The sequence below is a fragment of the Ascaphus truei genome, chromosome 4 (genome assembly GCF_040206685.1).
Source record: "Ascaphus truei isolate aAscTru1 chromosome 4, aAscTru1.hap1, whole genome shotgun sequence".
NCBI classification, from domain to species: domain Eukaryota; kingdom Metazoa; phylum Chordata; class Amphibia; order Anura; family Ascaphidae; genus Ascaphus; species Ascaphus truei.
Window position 1 is genome coordinate 263,661,408 of NC_134486.1, and position 19,932 is coordinate 263,681,339.

At 41.0% G+C, this 19,932-nt stretch overlaps 1 protein-coding gene across 2 annotated transcripts in view; it reads right to left on the minus strand.

Moving 5' to 3' along the window:
* Positions 1–1,685: 1,685 nt before the first annotated feature.
* The window catches only part of MAP3K5 (mitogen-activated protein kinase kinase kinase 5), a 192,502-nt gene continuing 174,255 nt past the window's right edge, over positions 1,686–19,932 (minus strand). For both annotated transcript variants that reach the window (XM_075597435.1, XM_075597436.1), the window contains 6 exons: positions 11,657–11,762; positions 10,621–10,864; positions 7,955–8,067; positions 4,776–4,888; positions 3,824–3,900; positions 1,686–2,459 (listed from right to left, as the gene is read on the minus strand). In XM_075597435.1, the coding sequence (XP_075453550.1) occupies positions 2,396–2,459; positions 3,824–3,900; positions 4,776–4,888; positions 7,955–8,067; positions 10,621–10,864; positions 11,657–11,762 (717 nt within the window). In that variant the 3' untranslated portion in view covers positions 1,686–2,395. The remainder of the gene's footprint in view (positions 2,460–3,823; positions 3,901–4,775; positions 4,889–7,954; positions 8,068–10,620; positions 10,865–11,656; positions 11,763–19,932) is intronic.

Consider the following 19,932-nt stretch of genomic DNA (forward strand, 5'->3'; position numbering starts at 1 on the left):
ATTTTATAAATAAATAAATAAATAAATAATTGTGCTCTTTTCTTGTTTATGTACTGTATCTTCTTTCCGAGTGCTTTAACACTGCGAAGAATGAAGGCCATTGAAGAGAAGACTTACCAGGAGAAGTTTCACATCATGCATAAGTATTCTCTATGTGAATGACACAAGACACTTGTTTGTGAATGCACCACCTCGATTTTTATTTTTGGAGTACAACCATCAAAACAGTCTCCACTATTTGTAATTAATTTTTGCACCATAGGTACAATTTGTGGGACTTTGTAGGAATACTGTACATACAGGTACATAGTAGATGAAGTTGAAAAAAGACAAAAGTCCACGGAGTTCAAACTACAGTATGTTAAATTTAGACAATGGAGATACTTCTCCTATATTTGTATTTACAGTATTTTGATCCAGAGGAAAGGAAGAAAAAAACAACAACTCCCCAGTGAAACGTTATCCAATTATGTCCCATAAGGGGTAAAATAAATTCCTTCCTGACTCCAGTAATGGCAATCAGATTACTCCCTGGTTCAAAATCCTTCCCGTTTACTTATTTTGTACATCCTTGTAAACCTTTCTTTTCTAAAAAAAATAGGTCTGACCTTTTTTTGAAGATATTTATTGTATCTGTCACCACAGTCTCCATGGGTAATCAATTCTACCTTTTAACTGCCCTCACTGTCAAGAACCTTTTCAGTTGTTGCTCATGAAGTCTCCTTTCCTCCAACCTTAAGTAGTATCCCTCTGTCATTTGTACTGTCCATGAGATTAATACTGCTCTTGAAAGTTCCTCATATTGACCCTGAATAGATTTGTAAATAGTTATTTTAAACGCCCTTTTTAATGTTAGCAAATCTAATTTACCTACCTTTGCCTCATAAGTCAGATTTTCCATCACCTTTTTTAATTTGGTGGAACTTCTAGTTTCATGATGGGTTTTTTTATGGAGTGGTGCCCAAAACTGTACTCCATATTCAAGGTAGGGCCTTACTAAGAATTTATACTGAGGCAAAATGATGCGGTCTTCCTTTTCATCCATAGCCCATTTTATGCATTTAGAAGATTGGTTGAATAGTATTTTACTGGCTTACCCTCTCCTCTACGAAATAGTAAATGATCTTGGTGTCAAAGATGCGTTCTTACATCTTGCAACCCCCCCCACCCCCCCACCCAAAACAGCTGTGTTTGTATGTTCAAAGGACTGGATGTGGAGAGTACTTACTACAATATCTACCCAATATTAATGCCGATGTTTACCAGTGGTACTACCCCACAAGACACCTACCGGTTGCAGGAAGACACTTAACCCGTTATTTGAAATAGGCTGTAAGATTTCTTCCGGCGACAGACGAAACAGACGGAGGTGTCATATGGAATAGTAAATATGAGCCAATATCACAAGAATGTCATATTTAGGGCCATATTAACTAAGCAATGCTATTCCATATGACACCTTCTGGCTTGTATGGGCTATAAGGTGTCTTTTGGCGTCAGCAGGTTTCACATGGAATAGCATTGCATAGTAAATATTGGCCTTAATTTGCTCTGTGTTCAGCATGCATTATGCAGGGTTATAGTTCTATGATATAGTCTCTTTAAAATGTTTCTATTATTACACATAGTTCAAACTGTTTTTCTATTTCACTGTATTTTCGCAACATAAATAAACCACCAAAGTATAATTTTCTTGGATCTTTATTTGTACGGTGAACTATCACAATAGCTTTAAAACAAGCTAACATTGGTACAAGTCACATACAGTATATGCTGAACTGGTACAGTTTGGTATTGAACTGAAAAACAAATGCACAGTTATCCAAGAAACAGTCACTCTTCTTCTTTCTGCCCTGTCCAACAAAATCTCTCAATACAAAGGAACAATCCAGTGAACAAATCATAAACAAACACTGGAAATATGTCGTCACCACTAAATAAGACGATATTATTACCAGTGATGAGTAAAAACATAAAACAAAACCAGAACATGTTTGATATTGTTTTACACATTAAAAAGTTGTATTCAACAGAATTATTCTCACATTTTGGTTGAGGCCTGATGATGAATCCCACAGAACGTCACTGAATTTAGTATGCAATTTATTGGCTACAGAACCATTTAGCTCAGCTGTCAAATATAAAACTAATGTGTAAACACAAGACAGCCTAAAATAAAAGTAGCCATTATTTGACAGTATCCACATTCTCTTCCTCAGACCTGCTCCGCTCCACCTATCCTGGCAGGGTTTGTGAGCTGCAGAACAGCATGTACTTGGGAGTCTGCAATGATTTCACATTGGTAAACAAACACTGGAGTAAAGTGCAGCGTCTCCGCAAGGAAACCAGGTCCAGACTATAGTTCATCGGAACACCAACTGGACGTGTCAATTCATCAAGAAGACGGCTTCCCTCGGACGTTAGTGATGGCCTTCCAGATTGTGCACAGCATTCCACCTCTGTGTAACAAACATACAACATGTCACATTATATAACCAGAACCCAGACACTATGAAAACTGTGGGGATTTGTCAGTCATTTATTTTGAAACATACACTGAAATTTAAAGTATCAGCCCTCCCCTCCCAGAAGCCTTCATGCGTCTAACTGATATTAGTAACTTGTCTTATCCATTTTAACACAATATTTCAATGGCTCACATCAACTGCTCCAAATGTAAAGTCTGAGAAGAATTGACAGTCTTCCTCTTCTACGTTTCTCATAATCCAACACAACTGTCTTTTTTTTAGGACCCTATTTGAATTGCAACCAGAAATAACCAAGTGGGGAAAAACACTACAAATGTATGCACTGTGATTCTACTTCTAATTTATTTACAGCTGTAATACGGTTCCTATGGAAAACAAAGTTAAATAACCAGATTACAGCTCGAATTCTAACCAACGTTATATTGTAACTTGTGTGTATATATTAGGATCTTTTACCACCCCTTTAATGTATTATATATAGTGCCGAATAAATGAGTTCTTCAGTATTAGGTGACACCTTTTTTATTTGGACTAACAATTTATGTCATAGGACAAGCTTTCGAGAGTTCTCCTCTCTTCTCATCTACCGATATCAGTATTGCTGACCTGAAGAAGAGAGGAAACTCTCGAAAGCTTGTCCTATGACATAAATTGTTAGTCCAAATAAAAAAGGTATCACCTAATACTGAAGAACTGGACTAACACGGCTATTTCCGTTTGAGATATATATCTATACTGTATATCTATATCAATCATAGCTCTACAAAATGAAATCTGAAGAGGAAAAAAAAGAGAATTACAATATTCATATTTTCTTCTCAGAGTTAAGGTTGCGGCCATCTTTAGTTTGTGATGTCATTTATAAGCCCGAAATACAGAAAGCTGTGCATTGAGATCCATTACTGGTCCTCGGGCTTCTGGAACTTGATTACCTTCTGACTACAGAAGGGAAAAATAAATTATTTTTTCACCTTCTTTTGTAAAGACTCACTAATGTACGAATATATTTGGTAATATGTTGAGACAATATTTCAAAAGGGTGTAGTTTGCCTTTAACTAGTGCAGCTTTGTGACTCATCACATTGCTACATTATAGTCATCCCTAGCATAATAAAGATGAGTTAAAATGTAGCAACCCACTACGGTAATACAACTTTTTATTTTGCTTTCCATAGTTCCTGTTCACTGCGCTGTGAAGACGTCCTCCCCGTGCTGGAGATTTTAGTACCGTTGATTAGAATGGAGTCTCCACAGAGGAGACAGATTCACAGCATACAGAATATGGTCTCTGGCAGCACATTGCAGTGGAAACAGACATTGGGTAGGGACATTACCTTATCCTCAGGCATTTTAAATCATCTCGTGTAATGTGCCACAGAATATCCTCAAGTCGATAATCTTCTGCCAAAAACTAAAACAAGACACATAAAACATCTCACACATTATTTAGTGACCTTAAACAGGTTCTGCAAGATACTTCAGAGTATGGTGAGAATGTAGCTATGTGAAATATTCCTCCGTTTTCAGGACTTACACACACACACACACACACACACACACACACACACACACACACACACACACACACACACACACACACACACACACACACACACACACACACACACACACAGCCATAGTTTGGATTAAAATGCAATGTCTGTATAGTTGCCAGCATCATGTATGTAACCCATGTAAGTCTTGCCAGTCCTATTTTTACTCTATGTTTCTGTGTTTTTATTGTAATACAGGGTGTGTGTGTAAGGAAGGCACTGGGGAGACAAGCACACCAACTTATATTACTAAGTGGCACTGCAGTTTTCAGACCCTGCTCTGGCTGGGCCTGTTCATGTATTTAGAATCATGTGGCAATCCCTACCTGTCTTGTTTAGGATGATTTGGGGGAATAAAAGCTTCCCCTGTCAGGTTTACCAGTGCACTGTAAATTGCATTTAATCTGTTGACTGCACATGCAGAGCTCTGATTATATTATTCAATTTTCCACTGTAACTACAGTCAGGTCACCCAAAACATATAAGGTGGTCAAACACCAAACGCGTTGGTTAGCCAATGAGTAACAGTTGGTGGCAATAAGTAACAAGACCGCGTTTAGTTTGGAAAGAACACAATTATTTCTGAAATAATAAACTTCCCCCACTATCAGAAAGGTCTTCCACTGCATTACCACGCCAGTGCTATGCATTCAAGTCACCTGGCTGACACCAACTAATATCCCCTCAACAACTGCAGCCAACCACAGAGCGTATTGCTGCTTTATTACAGTACCTTGTTTATAGTATCTTCATCAGCTCCCTGCTCTCTTAGCCAGTAGATAAGTTCCTGGTCCTCACTGCATGTGTTGGAGAGTCTTGTGTGGGACACAGAAATACCAGGGATATCTGCGTCAGAGATTGTAAAATGCAAACGTCTCAGTTCAGGAACAAACACTTATTTATGGTTGTAACATTCCAAAAGCCAATTTGGAATTTGAAACTCGAAACTCGGAGGGGGGAAATAAAAAATTAGCTAAATGTTGGGGTATTTGCAACTTGAGCAGAACACACCAACACTAACTGATTATTAGTCAGCAAATGGGCTACAAACACATTGTCTAAATCAGGGGGGCGCAAACTTTTTTCCCTGCGCCCCCCTGACGGCTGTCCCCTCGCTCCCGCGCCCCCCCCAACCCCAACTTACCCGCGCTCCGGCGTAATGACGTCACATGACCTCGCAGCGTCATTTTGACGCCGCGTTGCCATGGCGCCGCAGGGAGGAAGCCGCCGGAGCCACGGTAAGTAAGGTTTACAGAGGCCCTGCAGCTCCCCCGGCACTTAATTTAAGTGCATTCGGGAAGCGCGCGGGGCCTCTGTAAACCCCGCGCCCCCCGTCGGCAGTGTCGCGCCCCCCCTGGGGGTCGCGCCCCACAGTTTGAGCACCCCTGGTCTAAATCATCATTACTTTATTCTTTTACACATAATTCTAACTCAACACATTGTTAAAATAGTCCATGCATCTGTCCATAACCCCTAATCATATTACAAATGTACAATGGTTGACACGTTAACTGTTTTTAGTAATAATTAAAGCAGTTTTTACCCATAAGGTCGTACACTAAAGAAATGGACTTTGACACTTGCCTGCTATGAAATTCGTTTTCAGGTCACTGGCAGACACTGACTTTTGCAAAAAAGTAACAAACTTGTATTAGAGAAAAGTCTCAGGAAATACATATTCTGAAAGCCTAAAAAAGACCAGGTGCTATAGTGAGCCTTCTAAGTTCCTTTTTGGTTATTTATGAAAGTCACCTGGATGCAATACTGGTGTTAAAGCAGCAGTTCACTCAAGCAATATCCTACATGTGTGTTTTTTGTTAATAAATCAGTTCTGTACTATGAGAAAATACTTGTAGCATTTAAAAATAAAAATGTTTTAAAGTTTCTAATGTAGGAAGCATTTCCAAAGTGACAGCCCCTTCCCCTTCTGATAGGCTCTGGCTCTTGAGCCCCAACCTCTCTAGCAGCGCACCAATTGTATCTAGGAACTGCCCAGTCACATGATATTGCTGGACTACATTGCCCAAAATGCTGTGCAAGAACTGAATTAAATAACCCGGAGCAAGCGATCAATTACAGGAGAACGGATCGATCTGCAGCTTAGCTAATCACTTGTCAGTGTGCAGATTGTATTGATGCACATATTGAATGGGAAAAAAATATATATAAGCAGATTTTGCCGAATCTGGTTCAGTTCATTAAAGCTGCAGTTCAAGCTGCCGTTTAAAAATAAATAAATATATATATATATATGTATAAATATATATATATATATATACACATGTAGCCAGGTCCCCTACAGTATTACCTTCTCCTCTGTATTGCGAGCGAGTAGCACTTAAGGTTGCGGCTGGTGTCGCGATGTATGGTTCCGCCGGTTCGCGGAGCAGGGCGCCGCCATTGTTAGGGGCGTTGCGCATGCGCGAGAAGCAGGAGTACTCCAGGATTACAGGGAGCTCGCGCCTGTGCAGTTATGGTCCAGAAAGCCCGCGAAGGAGTAGCCAATAGGGAAGGAGGATCTCTGTCGGTATCCGGAGATATATTCCGCGCGCAGGAACTACGTAGGCAGTCGAGGACTGGAGCGGCAAGGGGTAAGAGGTAGGGTGCTGGAGTCCGTGACTCCGAGCACTAGGCCAGTATTCCCCTAGGCCCCAGACAGCTCTGAGCCACGCTAGCGGAGTGTGATAGGGACCGGCCCGAAGTTAGGGACCTGCCCCTTAGCTATAAGCTAGCAAGGAACGCAGCGGACGCTGTTTCTTCTACCAAGAGGTTTGGGCCTACACTGGGTCCTAACGGGACTGATAGACTATTGCGTACGGAGTGACTACAGCCGGTGGACATTAACCGGGTGGCCATTAAGTACAGACGACCGAAGAAGCGGTGATATTATCCACGCTGGAATTCACCTCACCCTTGGAGTCCACCTCGTGATCCCCTAGATAGCAGTACCCGCGGCAGGAAACATCACAATACACGTGCACCAACCAGGCCTACCATTGACATAGTGACTGCGCAGTCACACACAATACATCTACGCTGGTCTAGGTATTGGGAGCGCAAGACATTGGGTGGGACTCACTGGACTTGAGGGTGGGATTATTGTGTGGAGACAGAGGCGTCCGCCGAGGCGCCTTTGGTGTGGACACCCACTGTGGTGCCCGTTATAAGTTAATCGGGATATACCTTGAGTTGGGTTACCTCGGGAGAGGAACCCCTGTTATTAGCTGTTTGACGTCCATTGCTAAATGTTTAGTAAAGAAGTATTCGTTCTCGTATAAGTACTGTATGTGTATTTGTTGTCCTGCGAGGAACCACTCCCCCTCTGGTGGGAGCCATCGCAGGTGGAGGCGCTGCATCTGTGTAAATGATATCCTTAGTGTTGCCCCAGGTTCCCGCGGCGGAGACTCAGTCCTCCTGTTAACTAACAGGTGATGCACCACATATGAGTAACAATATATATTTCCTACACCCACACAGCAGAATCTGCGATTGGGGGGGAGGGGGGGGGAATACCCGTTACATACAATATATATATATATATATATATTTTAAACGGCAGCTTGAACTGCAGCTTTAATTAACTGAACCAGATTCGTCAAAATCTGCTTTTTTCAGCCAGGAACATTTGGTAAATAGCCCCGAGTAGCAAGTCTTAAACGAAGTCCACTGAAATAAGAAAACGTGAAGCTCCTGTAACTTTGCACCTCATGCACGAACTCCTATAATAGTTTCCCTATTAAGAGATCCCTGTGTGTGCAAAAGACAATGTTAATAGCGTAGGTACAAACGCTGCACTGATGCTGTTAAGTGGTTTGAAAATGATCTTGGTTGTGCTTGTGGGAACCAAAAGAAGACCCGGAAAGATATACTATATACATGTTGTTCAATTGTAAATAGTCTCCCTTAACTCACCTATAGGCTGTGACTTGAGCTCAAGGCGTTTGATATCTTTATCCTTCTCTTCTATAACCTGCCGTAAGAGAATCTGGAATTCTTTTTCTTTCTGTAACAATTCTTCCAGGAGCCTAGATATGGAAAAAGACATTCATTTTTTGAGGGTTGTTTTAGTTTAAGCAGCAATCCTCCCCTGCAGCCTATACGAGATGAACTCATATCGTGTTAGCATTTACCCCCAAAGAATGTCCTGCTTCCCACCCCCCCCCCCCCCCCCCCGAAATGTTTGTTTTTTTTAGTGTTACAAATCATGATTTCCTTAATCTCTGGTGTCTGAGGTTACTGTGGTAACACTGCACTGAGCTCAGGGGGAGGGACATTTTAATCTCCCAGACACTTAGGGGTTTATTCTATATCTGCCAATGTGGTCAATTAGACCATATTGTCAGAAATTCCCTATTGAAGTCAATGAGGAAATTAGGCCCGGAAATAGTCCAATCGGCTTCTTTGTCGGATATAGAATAAGCCCCTTGATATTTGAAACACTTGTATCTCTTGAACAGAGCATCACATTTAAAATAAAATAAAAACAGCAATGGAAAGAACAAAGACAAAAAAGGATTTCTTCAAGTGAAAACTGCAAAAAATAAATAAATAGGAAAAACGGAGATTAGTACAGATGGCGGCTTTTAAAATTTTGCTCTCACTCACATTATATTCTTCAGTTTTAAAATGTTTTTGTTTTTATAAAAAAAAAAGAAGTGATCAGTGAATATTTTCCATGTTGTACTTTGCTCATCCTTTGCACATGGTAAGGTATATATGATATATATGGTACAGGCATACCCAGCATTAACGTACGCAATGGGTCCAGAGCATGTATGTAAAGTGAAAATGTACTTAAAGTGAAGCACTACCTTTTTCCCACTTATTGATGCATGTACTGTACTGCAATCGTCATATTTGTGCATAACTGATGTAAATAACACATGTGTAACAGGCTCTATAGTCTCCCCGCTTGCGCACAACTTCGGTACAGGTAGGGAGCCGGTATTGCTGTTCAGGACGTGCTGACAGGCGCATGCGTGAGCTGCCGTTTGTCTATTGGACGATATGTACTTACTCACGAGTGTACTTAAAGTGAGTGTACTTAAACCAGGGTATGCCTGTATATAGCAGGGCTGGCCAACTCCAGTCCTCAAGGGCCATCAACAGGCCAGGTATAAGGGATATCTCTGCGTCCGCTCAGGTGGCTCAGTCAGTGGCATTTTGACTGAGTCACCTGTGCTGAAGCAGGCATATCCTTAAAACTCAACCTGTTGGTGGCGCTTGAAGACTGGAGTTGGCCACCCCTGACCTATATCATTACTGCATTCATTTACTACCAGGTAGGATTCATTTGGACACCACTACAGCAGTTCAATAGTTAAACGTTTGAAGGAAAATACAAATTCAGGAATATCCTCTTCATGCGTTCCTTCTCTGTTCTTATCACCCCCTCCTTAATAACACCTTGCTCCCTCCCTTGATATACTTCCCCCTCCCCCCACATTCTACATGAAACCGAGCTGCACAAGGGGGGCAAAGTCAGTGAAGGATTATTAACGTAGAATTTGCACTCACTAACACTTTCTTGCTTTGTACTAAAAAGACGGCAACTGTAAGTGAGCCGGCAATGAGTGGAGATGTATAGGAATGGATGGGCAATAGCATGCTACAAGGATTGCAAGGGGCGAGGCAGTGTTCTTCCTAGATGTGCAAAGCGTGATGAGTGGACAGTGTACCAAGCATGTGTATGGGGTTTATGGAGGCGTCAATGGCTGAAAGTACAAACAGATGGATGATAGAATGTAAGTGGATGAGAATGTGTGAGGTGCTAAAGCTGGTTCGTGGCGATATGATAGGGCCTCCTCATGAAACGATGGTAGCAGTTACTGCACAGTAATGGTTACTGCCGTTCTGTGAATCAGGATAAAATATAGCAACATGGGACAACTTGCAGCCAAGTCACTTGGATGCAATTGGAGATAGTTATATTTTGTTTAGATTCGTGCAAAGTTCACAGGTCTGTTGTCTGTTTTCACTAATTCCCTGTTAATCAGTAATGTGGATGAGAGACAGTTTTTTTTATGTTTGTGAAACTTGCTTCTAGTTAACACACAAAAAACAGATGTTATGTTCCCAAAAAATCTCTGAAACTCTGCTTCAAATTTGAAGAGCAATGGAACATATCTTACATTTGGAAACATACTGCCCTGAGGAAGGTCCCTCTACGAGGACCGAAACGTTGGCGGCCCTGTGTTCACAATACACATTTTTTTGGATTACTACTGCGGTGTGCTGCCTTCTGTTATCAGGATTTTCCTGGTCACTACATGTCTATACCTTCATTATGGGACAAGCATCTGCCTTCTGACAAAAGTGAGTGCAAATCTCCATACCAATGAATGTATATATATATATATATATATATATATATATATATATATATATATATATATATATATATAAATAATATATATGGGCTTTATATGCTCCCAAAATGTTTTTTCACTTAAAAAAACTGTGGTAATAAAGTGCATGCAATGATTCAATCACCATACATACATACATGGGTAATCAACCGTGTCAGAGCTTATTGACCCTTCATGTAAATGGTATGATTCAGGAAGTGAAATGGTTACCTGTTTGACTCTATCCTTAGTCTTCCCAGCTGTATACTCAGTGACCTGTGAGCGGTCTGTGAATCATGGGACAAGGTTGAGCTAAGGGTGCTCACTCCCGAGGTGTGCACAATGTCCTCGCTGGCTGTGCTGGGCCTCTGTTTGGTCTGTTCTGTAACCTGTTCATTGTGGTCTTCTTCCCCCTCCATGTCATCCTGGTCTGCTGGATCACTCTCAGAGGTGATGCTAAAGTGAGGCCTCAATTCTATGGATACATATATGGAGATCTAAAAAAGGCGGTGTACTGACTATAATGTGTAAGTATACAAACAATAGTCCCTTCATTACCAAACAATGAGACCATATTATGACCATCCAGATATGGTACTTTTTTTTAATAAGTGGTTAGGGAGGAAGGGGAGGATATGGTTGTCTAAGCCGTCCTTACATTGCTGGAAAGGAGTTTGCATCCATTTACACGAATAGGACTAAAGTCCTCTCCAGCCAGCAAGTCAGCTTCACATCATATTAAGTAGGGGCCTAAGTGAGAGTGGAGAGTGGTTTGATTTCCAAGCTCTCAAAATCTTACTGTAGAAGCCTTAGTATTAATATTAGAAAACAAATCTCAAACAAAGTATTACTTTTAAGAGTGTGCATCTTTAAAATAGACAAATTTTTAGGGTAACTTACTCACACACATAATAACGAAAATAAAGGGATTTTTAGAAACAAAACGTGGAATTATTTATATAGTAGTATTATTTAAAAGCAAATAAGTACAAATAGTTGTATAAGTATGTATATTATGTAGCAGTGTTTTTTATTGTGCCATATAAAATGCTATAAGGGGAAGCCATTATTATTATTATAATTATCCTTATCATTGCATTTATCGATTGTATACTGTGGATGATGAACTCAACGTAAACAAATGAAATACAACATGTACATGTGGTAGACTACAACATTTAGTAGACAAGCTGAATATAAGGCCATGTGCTGCAGCCATAAGATAAAACCGTGCTGAGCTTTGATAATGTGTGCACTTATAGCTCACCTGGTACCAGAGTGGTGATGGCTGTCTGCACAGCCTTCCGGATGATACTGTCTAAAGCAAACATCCAGTGGGGCTTGATGTTATGATTTCGAAGGACTTTGTTGACCTGTTGACACAGAAAGCAATTTCCAAAATGAACTCACTGTTCCTGGTTTGACATGACCACCGGCATACCGATTTGTAAATGTTTGAGCAGCAATTATTTCATTGTGGAAAAGCAAAGAGTAGCAGGTTATTCTCTTGTAGATGATGGGCTGTAACTAATGCAAGCAAATTTAACAAAGTAGTAGATTAAATATGTCAGCAGGCTTGGCCTGCACCAGTGGCTGACACAAAATTATCTTTAAAATTGTCATTCTATCACATTACTATCTCTTACTATCTCGGGCTTGTAATATTGAAATGCGCATTTCCTCTTGCCTGATTGTTTTTCTATTTTTATTCTTTTAATAAATGCAGCCGTTCCTTGCCTTTATGGCAACACAATTATCTCAGCTGCCGATCGACTGGTGAAGATTCTGCTTCCCTGGGCATGCTGCCTATTTCAAGGGAAGGGTGTAGCTGCCTAAATAGTTTAGCTTATATATTTAAAAAATCATTAAAAGGGCACAAAGAGTGAAACAATGCAGTATTATCTAATACGACACAACTGATTTATTATTATTAAAAAAAAAACAAACAAAAAAACAACACATACTGTAGGATTGTGAAAGAAATGCTGTTTTAACTATGGTAAATTAATATATGTAATGAAATCCCCTAAACTATTTACAGTGTATCTTACAATAATGTCTCTTGAGTGAGAATGTGATGTACTGTGCAACCACTTCTACAGATAATATTGTGGAAGTCATACAAAGTACTAGTGATAAAGTCATTAAGTTGCATCGCTTCCTCCCACTTGGGCCTAGAACAAAGAAAATGCTGCAGAGCTGCAGGTTTACTGCCCGGCTGGCTGGAGTGCAGTGAAACCTTAGTGCGTTCACATCCCCTTCAGGAAGAAGTTGCAACAATGCTACTGTATATTTTCAACGATTTTATCTTTACAACCAAGAAAACCTCCTGTAAATAGGCTTTATTTACCACCCACACATCTCCTGTAGATCTGCCTTCCTTTGGGAAGTGCAAAGTCTATAGTACTGCTTAAGATCAATAAATGAAGCAATACAGTATGCTCTATTTGTTGATTGGTCATAGCAATCTAACATTTAACCCTTTGTTGACAACAGGGCGTAGCAACTATGTCACAGGGTCTGGCACTCCAAGGTAGGGTTGCCGGGTGGCTTCTCCAAAAATACTGGGCACAATGGTGAAAGGTGCAATGCGCTCCACGCGCACCTCTCTGTCTTTCCTCTTCTTGGTCCCACCCACAGGTTCCAGACACCTCGTAATTAGCTGCTGCTATGTAATGTAGCCAATCAGGATGGAGGAAGGAAGCTACCCAGCCCCCTGGCAACAGTGCTGCTCTCTCCCTGCTTGTAGAAATCCCACGGCCCCAAGCCGTTCAGGTCACTCTGTCCAGAGAGGTAATATCCGACACATACATGTCCAGTATTACCTCTAATTACTTACTGGACAGTGTCCAAATACAGGATTGTCCGTCCGGTTCAATACTGGCAATCCTAACTGGGGCTCCATGAAGTAATGGCTAATAAAAAAAATTCTGCTTGTTTATTTAAGGGAGATCCTGAGGAGTGCAGGACGTGATCTGTACAGATCAGGAATGGTAGTGGGATGACTCCGCCCCTTCCATGCTGTAATCAGTGATGGCGCGATCACGTGAAGTCATGTAATCAGCGTGCTGGAGGGGCCGGGGCATTCTGGCCCCTCTGGCACTGAACAGGTTAAGGCACACGCCTAGCTAGGACCAAAATGAGCGAATAGCATTGACACATTAATTGGCTTAAATATTTGTAACAGGTCTTTTTTAGATTTTAATATATTATTTACGTTTGTTCAACAGTATGAGCTAAACCTCCGCAGCAAAACATGTAGCACTGCACGATTAAAGGAAGGGAAAACATGGGGGTATAAGCAGGTCCCGGAGGGGGTACAAGGGGGTAATGGGCCTGTGGGAAGATCTAAGGGGCCTGAGGGGTATAAGAGGGTAATGGGTCCGAAGGTCAGAGAGCACAGAGAGCCATGTGGGCTTATTGGGGCCCTTGGATGGGCCTGCTGGAGGCCCATGAAAAGGGGGTGCTGCTGGAGGAACGATGGCCGATGTGCCATAGGGCACTGCAGGCCTGGCGGAGGCCCGCAGGAGAGTCTGGGGAAGGGAGGAACAGATGGGCGAAGAAGGCCCGCCAGAGGCCTGCATGAGAGTCCAGGGAAGGGACAGTAGGGGGGGGGGGGGTGACGGCGGCCAGAAAAGGGGAGGGCAGGAAGAGGAGCAGGCCATAAACTGTAGGATCGCCGACAGGGGGGCCGGGCACCTTGATTGCCAGGGCACAGGACAGCAGCCCAGCTATCCCCCACTGTCGGCAGCCTTGCTCTAAAGGTAAAGTAATAGCCTGTGACTATGCGGGTTTGCCTCATTTACCTCATTTGCATGCAACATTTGCATATTACACAGAATTGCACAGTCATAAACAAATTGCATCTTTAGAAGCTGTTTTTGCATAGTTTGGACATGCGACAACTACTTAAGGAATATGGCAAGATGAATATCTGTACTTAAACAGCCATTTTTGAGTGGAAATGGCATTATCAGTTAAATGAATAGGCCCCACAGACTCATTTTAATTCAAAGAGGCCTATTCATTAGCAAGTTCTAGAAAATCTGTGGAAAATTGGCAAAAGAAAAGGAAGACCGTTTCTAATAATCACAGTATTAAATGCAACAATCTATGCAAAAATAATGTTACTAAAAATACATTTTCACTTAGTTGTATTGGAATAAGGGGTCCCCAGAGATAAACCAGGCTATTTTTTAGATCTGGGGCTACATTTTAAAAGCTATTGAATGAATTGTTCACTATTAAACAAACTCTAAGAGGAGGTGTTACATGTGTGAGTGCCTTTACTTTCGGTATATGTTTTCCCTGCTGTAGACTTATTTATATTTATTTATAAAAATGTTTTACCAGGAAGTAATACATTGAGAGTTACCTATCGTTTTCAAGTATGTCCTGGGCACCGAGTTATAAAATGCATGGTTACATTAAAAGAACAGGGTTATACAGTCAATTCACAGACATTTCATGCACAGATAGAGTTGGAAAATTGGGTACAGAGGATAAATGGCCGGTGATTTTCTGATTAAAATAGAGCAACTTTAACATCACCAAACAGCAGCCGAATGGCAGCAAACGTCTCACACCCTTTGGCTGCGCCAAAGGCTGCCCGCCTTTGGGGCAACGCAGATATACACTGGGGTGGTTGATTTTCAATGCAGCTGTGAACACAAAGTTCTTTGTGTCCTCTTGGCTCATTAACATTCCAGTGGGTGAGGTTGACGTTCCACAAAGTCCAAGCAAATGTTAACCCTTAGCACGCTGGTCCTGTGCAGAGGGGAGCAGCTCTTAGACATTGCATTATATCACTGTAAATCTTTGTGTTTCTGAATTGTATCAGAAAAAACATCTGCAATTTCTGTCAGCTTCCTTATTTCTTACGCTCACATGAAAATCCTAATCAAGCCCAGCCCAGCTCGACAGTAATCACCAGACAGGAAGCAGTCATGAATACTTAGAGGACAATGACATCTAACAGCTATTCCTTGCACAATAATACCTATCTGAGAAAACACCTGAGGAAGTCTCCCATATTAGACAATCCACACAATAACAACCATACAAATGTGCCTATTTAGCAGCTACACTGCATATTTTTGGGTCCTGTAAAACCAGCTGTACCTATCAACAGAATGTTATTGTTTTTGTGGTAAGCTGCATACCTGTAGGTTAGTCAACTTGCACTAAAACTGCATGGAAGTTGCTCCATCCAACATGAGTAGAGAAAATACTATTAGGAAGATAGATAGGGCAATCTGTTGCCATGACCGCATGAACTGAACAGTTTGCTGTCTCCCGGGTGCTCGAGTTTGGCTCATTGCAAATCGGGTAGACAGATTGTTGGGAGGGGCTGAGACTGACCCGGCGGTCTTGATAAACGTTGGTGCCAATGATAAAGTTAGAGAAAGCTGGAAGGTCCTAAAAAGTTATTTCAGGGATCGCCAAGGTAGTATTTTCTAAAATACTACCATTGCCACGAGCTAACCTAGGGAGACTAGGAAGATTAATGCATGGCTAAGAAAGTGGTGCAGGAAGGAGGGTTTTGGGTTTTTAGAGCATTGGGACGTCTTTTCTGAGAGGTGCTATCCTTATGGTAGAGGAATAAATGGCAATGACATATTTGCAGGAAGAAATGTGGAAGATAAATATGCAGCCTTTAAAACATTGTTAGAAAAGCTCACTTATCAGTGTATACCCTAGGGTAAGAGGGTAGTTGGTGTGGATAGAGCACAGCTTCCAGACTCCCTGCAATGTGAAGCAGGGAAAACAAAACCAGGCCACTCCGCAGTAGTTTCAAATTTGTATTAGCCAACTAACACATACAGGGAAAAAAAGGGGGGGACAAATAGAACGCACCTACGCGTTTCGTACAGAGGTACTTTATCAAGGTGAAGCAGGAACACAATACCAGCCTATTTATACCCACCATTTGCATTTCTAATCCAATGGGTTGCGGCGTCAAACGCCGACAGCTGCAAGCAGTCGCGGCTGTATGACGCACACTCCCAGGGGATAGGGTGCATCAGGTAGTACATAGGGACTGCCACGAGACCTCCGTCGCGTCATAGAGATGACGTCATCAGCGTGCGGCACGTAGGCCCCTCACGTTGACGCAACGTCCATCTCCATTGGCTGGGATATGTCACGTGATCTGAAAACTTTTTTACAACATACAACTTTATTAATATAACACAATATGAACAGTAAAAATCAAAATACTTGGAAATAGAATACTTTAAACAAGATTTAAAATAGAACAGAATAAAAAACTTGCTGGATAATTAAATCGCAGACTCCCTGTCATGGTTGAATATATCTATGATTGCAAAAATATTGCTTGTAATACATTGAATAATTATGAAAGACAATGCATCATATAAACATTATATATGAATATATTCATGATGATGTAACCATTCATGGGACAGAAATAGAACCATGCTAGTTCATGGAAACTTGAACAGTAGATGTATATACAATACTATCAAATGGTAGTGGTATAACTTACAAAAGCAGTGTACATTTTATACTTATAGTACATCTAGGAGGAGACATATGATTCATAGGTTGTTATGTTTTTATATCTTAATTAAGACATGAGCACAGATTGGGATTGCATAATGTTCACTAGAAATTAAAGGAATAAATGTAACTAAATATAGCCAAGATTGTAAATAAATTTCCAACAATATATTACTAGAATATATGTAATTGTTTATAAAGTATTTAATGATGAAAAGTACATATTAGTACGTGTATAATTTTACAAGGATAAAGATTTTTTAATTACAAATATATAGAATTAACGATTGCAAATTTATTAATTGTAGATGGATAGCAATAATCCTTATTAATCATATAAAGTGACTTATATCCCACTCTGTGTTCATACCTAGGGGTGTTCTGGTTCTAAGAGTAAAAATCCAGAAGGATTCACGTCTATCAAGATTTTTTGTCCTGTCCCCACCTCTTGGAGGAACAGGTATTTGTTCAATTCCCTGAAATGAAAAGGAGTTAATATTACCTTGCGGACAATTGAAAAAATGCTTGGACACCGGGTGATTCTGATCACCAATTCGTATAAGACGTAAATGTTCTAGAATTCTAATTTTTAGACATCTAGTCGTTCTCCCGACGTATTGTCGGCCACATCCACACTGCAGTAGGTAAATAACAACTAGAACGACTAGATGTCTAAAAATTAGAGGTATGAACACAGAGTGGGATATAAGTCACTTTATATGATTAATAAGGATTATTGCTATCCATCTACAATTAATAAATTTGCAATCGTTAATTCTATATATTTGTAATTAAAAAATCTTTATCCTTGTAAAATTATACACGTACTAATATGTACTTTTCATCATTAAATACTTTATAAACAATTACATATATTCTAGTAATATATTGTTGGAAATTTATTTACAATCTTGGCTATATTTAGTTACATTTATTCCTTTAATTTCTAGTGAACATTATGCAATCCCAATCTGTGCTCATGTCTTAATTAAGATATAAAAACATAACAACCTATGAATCATATGTCTCCTCCTAGATGTACTATAAGTATAAAATGTACACTGCTTTTGTAAGTTATACCACTACCATTTGATAGTATTGTATATACATCTACTGTTCAAGTTTCCATGAACTAGCATGGTTCTATTTCTGTCCCATGAATGGTTACATCATCATGAATATATTCATATATAATGTTTATATGATGCATTGTCTTTCATAATTATTCAATGTATTACAAGCAATATTTTTGCAATCATAGATATATTCAACCATGACAGGGAGTCTGCGATTTAATTATCCAGCAAGTTTTTTATTCTGTTCTATTTTAAATCTTGTTTAAAGTATTCTATTTCCAAGTATTTTGATTTTTACTGTTCATATTGTGTTATATTAATAAAGTTGTATGTTGTAAAAAAGTTTTCAGATCACGTGACATATCCCAGCCAATGGAGATGGACGTTGCGTCAACGTGAGGGGCCTACGTGCCGCACGCTGATGACGTCATCTCTATGACGCGACGGAGGTCTCGTGGCAGTCCCTATGTACTACCTGATGCACCCTATCCCCTGGGAGTGTGCGTCATACAGCCGCGACTGCTTGCAGCTGTCGGCGTTTGACGCCGCAACCCATTGGATTAGAAATGCAAATGGTGGGTATAAATAGGCTGGTATTGTGTTCCTGCTTCACCTTGATAAAGTACCTCTGTACGAAACGCGTAGGTGCGTTCTATTTGTCCCCCCCTTTTTTTCCCTGTATGTGTTAGTTGGCTAATACAAATTTGAAACTACTGCGGAGTGGCCTGGTTTTGTTTTCCCTGCTTCACATTGCAGGGAGTCTGGAAGCTGTGCTCTATCCACACCAACTACCCTCTTGAATCTTCCTATGGATGGACTGCACGCTACTGATCCTGAGAGTGCCCCCTGAAGGAGCAGGTAAATGCCAATGTGCCTTATTTAAATCCTGCTGTCATGGACATAGTTCCTCTTTATTATGCTGTCAGGGTGATTATTGTGTACATCCCGGTGGTTGTCTCAACTGACTCCACTTGTCACTTCCCCTACAGTCATCACGCAGATTTATTGCATTATTGAGGGGCACTCCATCATCGCCGGACCTCCTAATTAAGGATCTTATTAACAATATGCTTAAGGATGCTACCTGCTCAATTTTGAGCACCACATATACCACATTCCTCTGATTATACCCTAGGGTAATAAATATAAAAGAAACAAGTCTAAACCAATGTGGCTAAATAAACAGGTAGGGGAGGAAATGGAAAGGAAGAGGCAGGTGTTTAGATTCTTCAAGTCAGAAGGGACGGCAGCCTCATATCAGAATTATAAGGAATGTAACGAAAGTTGCAAAAGGGCAATCAGATTGGCAAAAAAAAAAAAAGAACTGCAATAGAAAGAATGCCCTGGACTTGTAAAGGAACGGGCGGCATGGCTTAAGGCCAGGGGCCCATCCACCAAGGAGCTGTGATGTCAGGCCACGGGGAGGGGTTACGTAAGGGTTACTTAAGGCAAGAGGGAGAGATCCTAGCTTCCTCTTTCTTCTAGGATCTACTAGAGCGACGTCAGATTTTCCTGGTTCCTGGTATCCTGAGAGATAGCTGCATGGAGTAAGAATGACACGGTCTGAGGGCTCAGTGGAGGTGATGGTGATCGCCGTAGGACTCGTGGATGAGGGAACTGCAGCAGGAGGTGTGGCAGAGCGGTCCTGAGTGGCTACTGGCTCATGTGCTCGGCGGGGACTGCAGCCGGAGGGATCGCCCGGTGGAGCGTAGAGGCAGCCAAGAGGTGGACGGTGGAAGGTTGAAAAAAAACCACAAAATAAAATTCCCCTTTTTCTATGTAGCGTGGATCGGGCGTTTTTTGAGTCAGCGGATTTCTTCGGTGCGGGTTTGGGAGGGGTAGCGCATTTGGGTGTACTTTGCGTGGTAGGACTGTTGCGGATTCCGGAATCCGTTGGCGAATTTTAGTTTTGATGATCACCTGGCGGATTCCGCCAGGGTGGGAG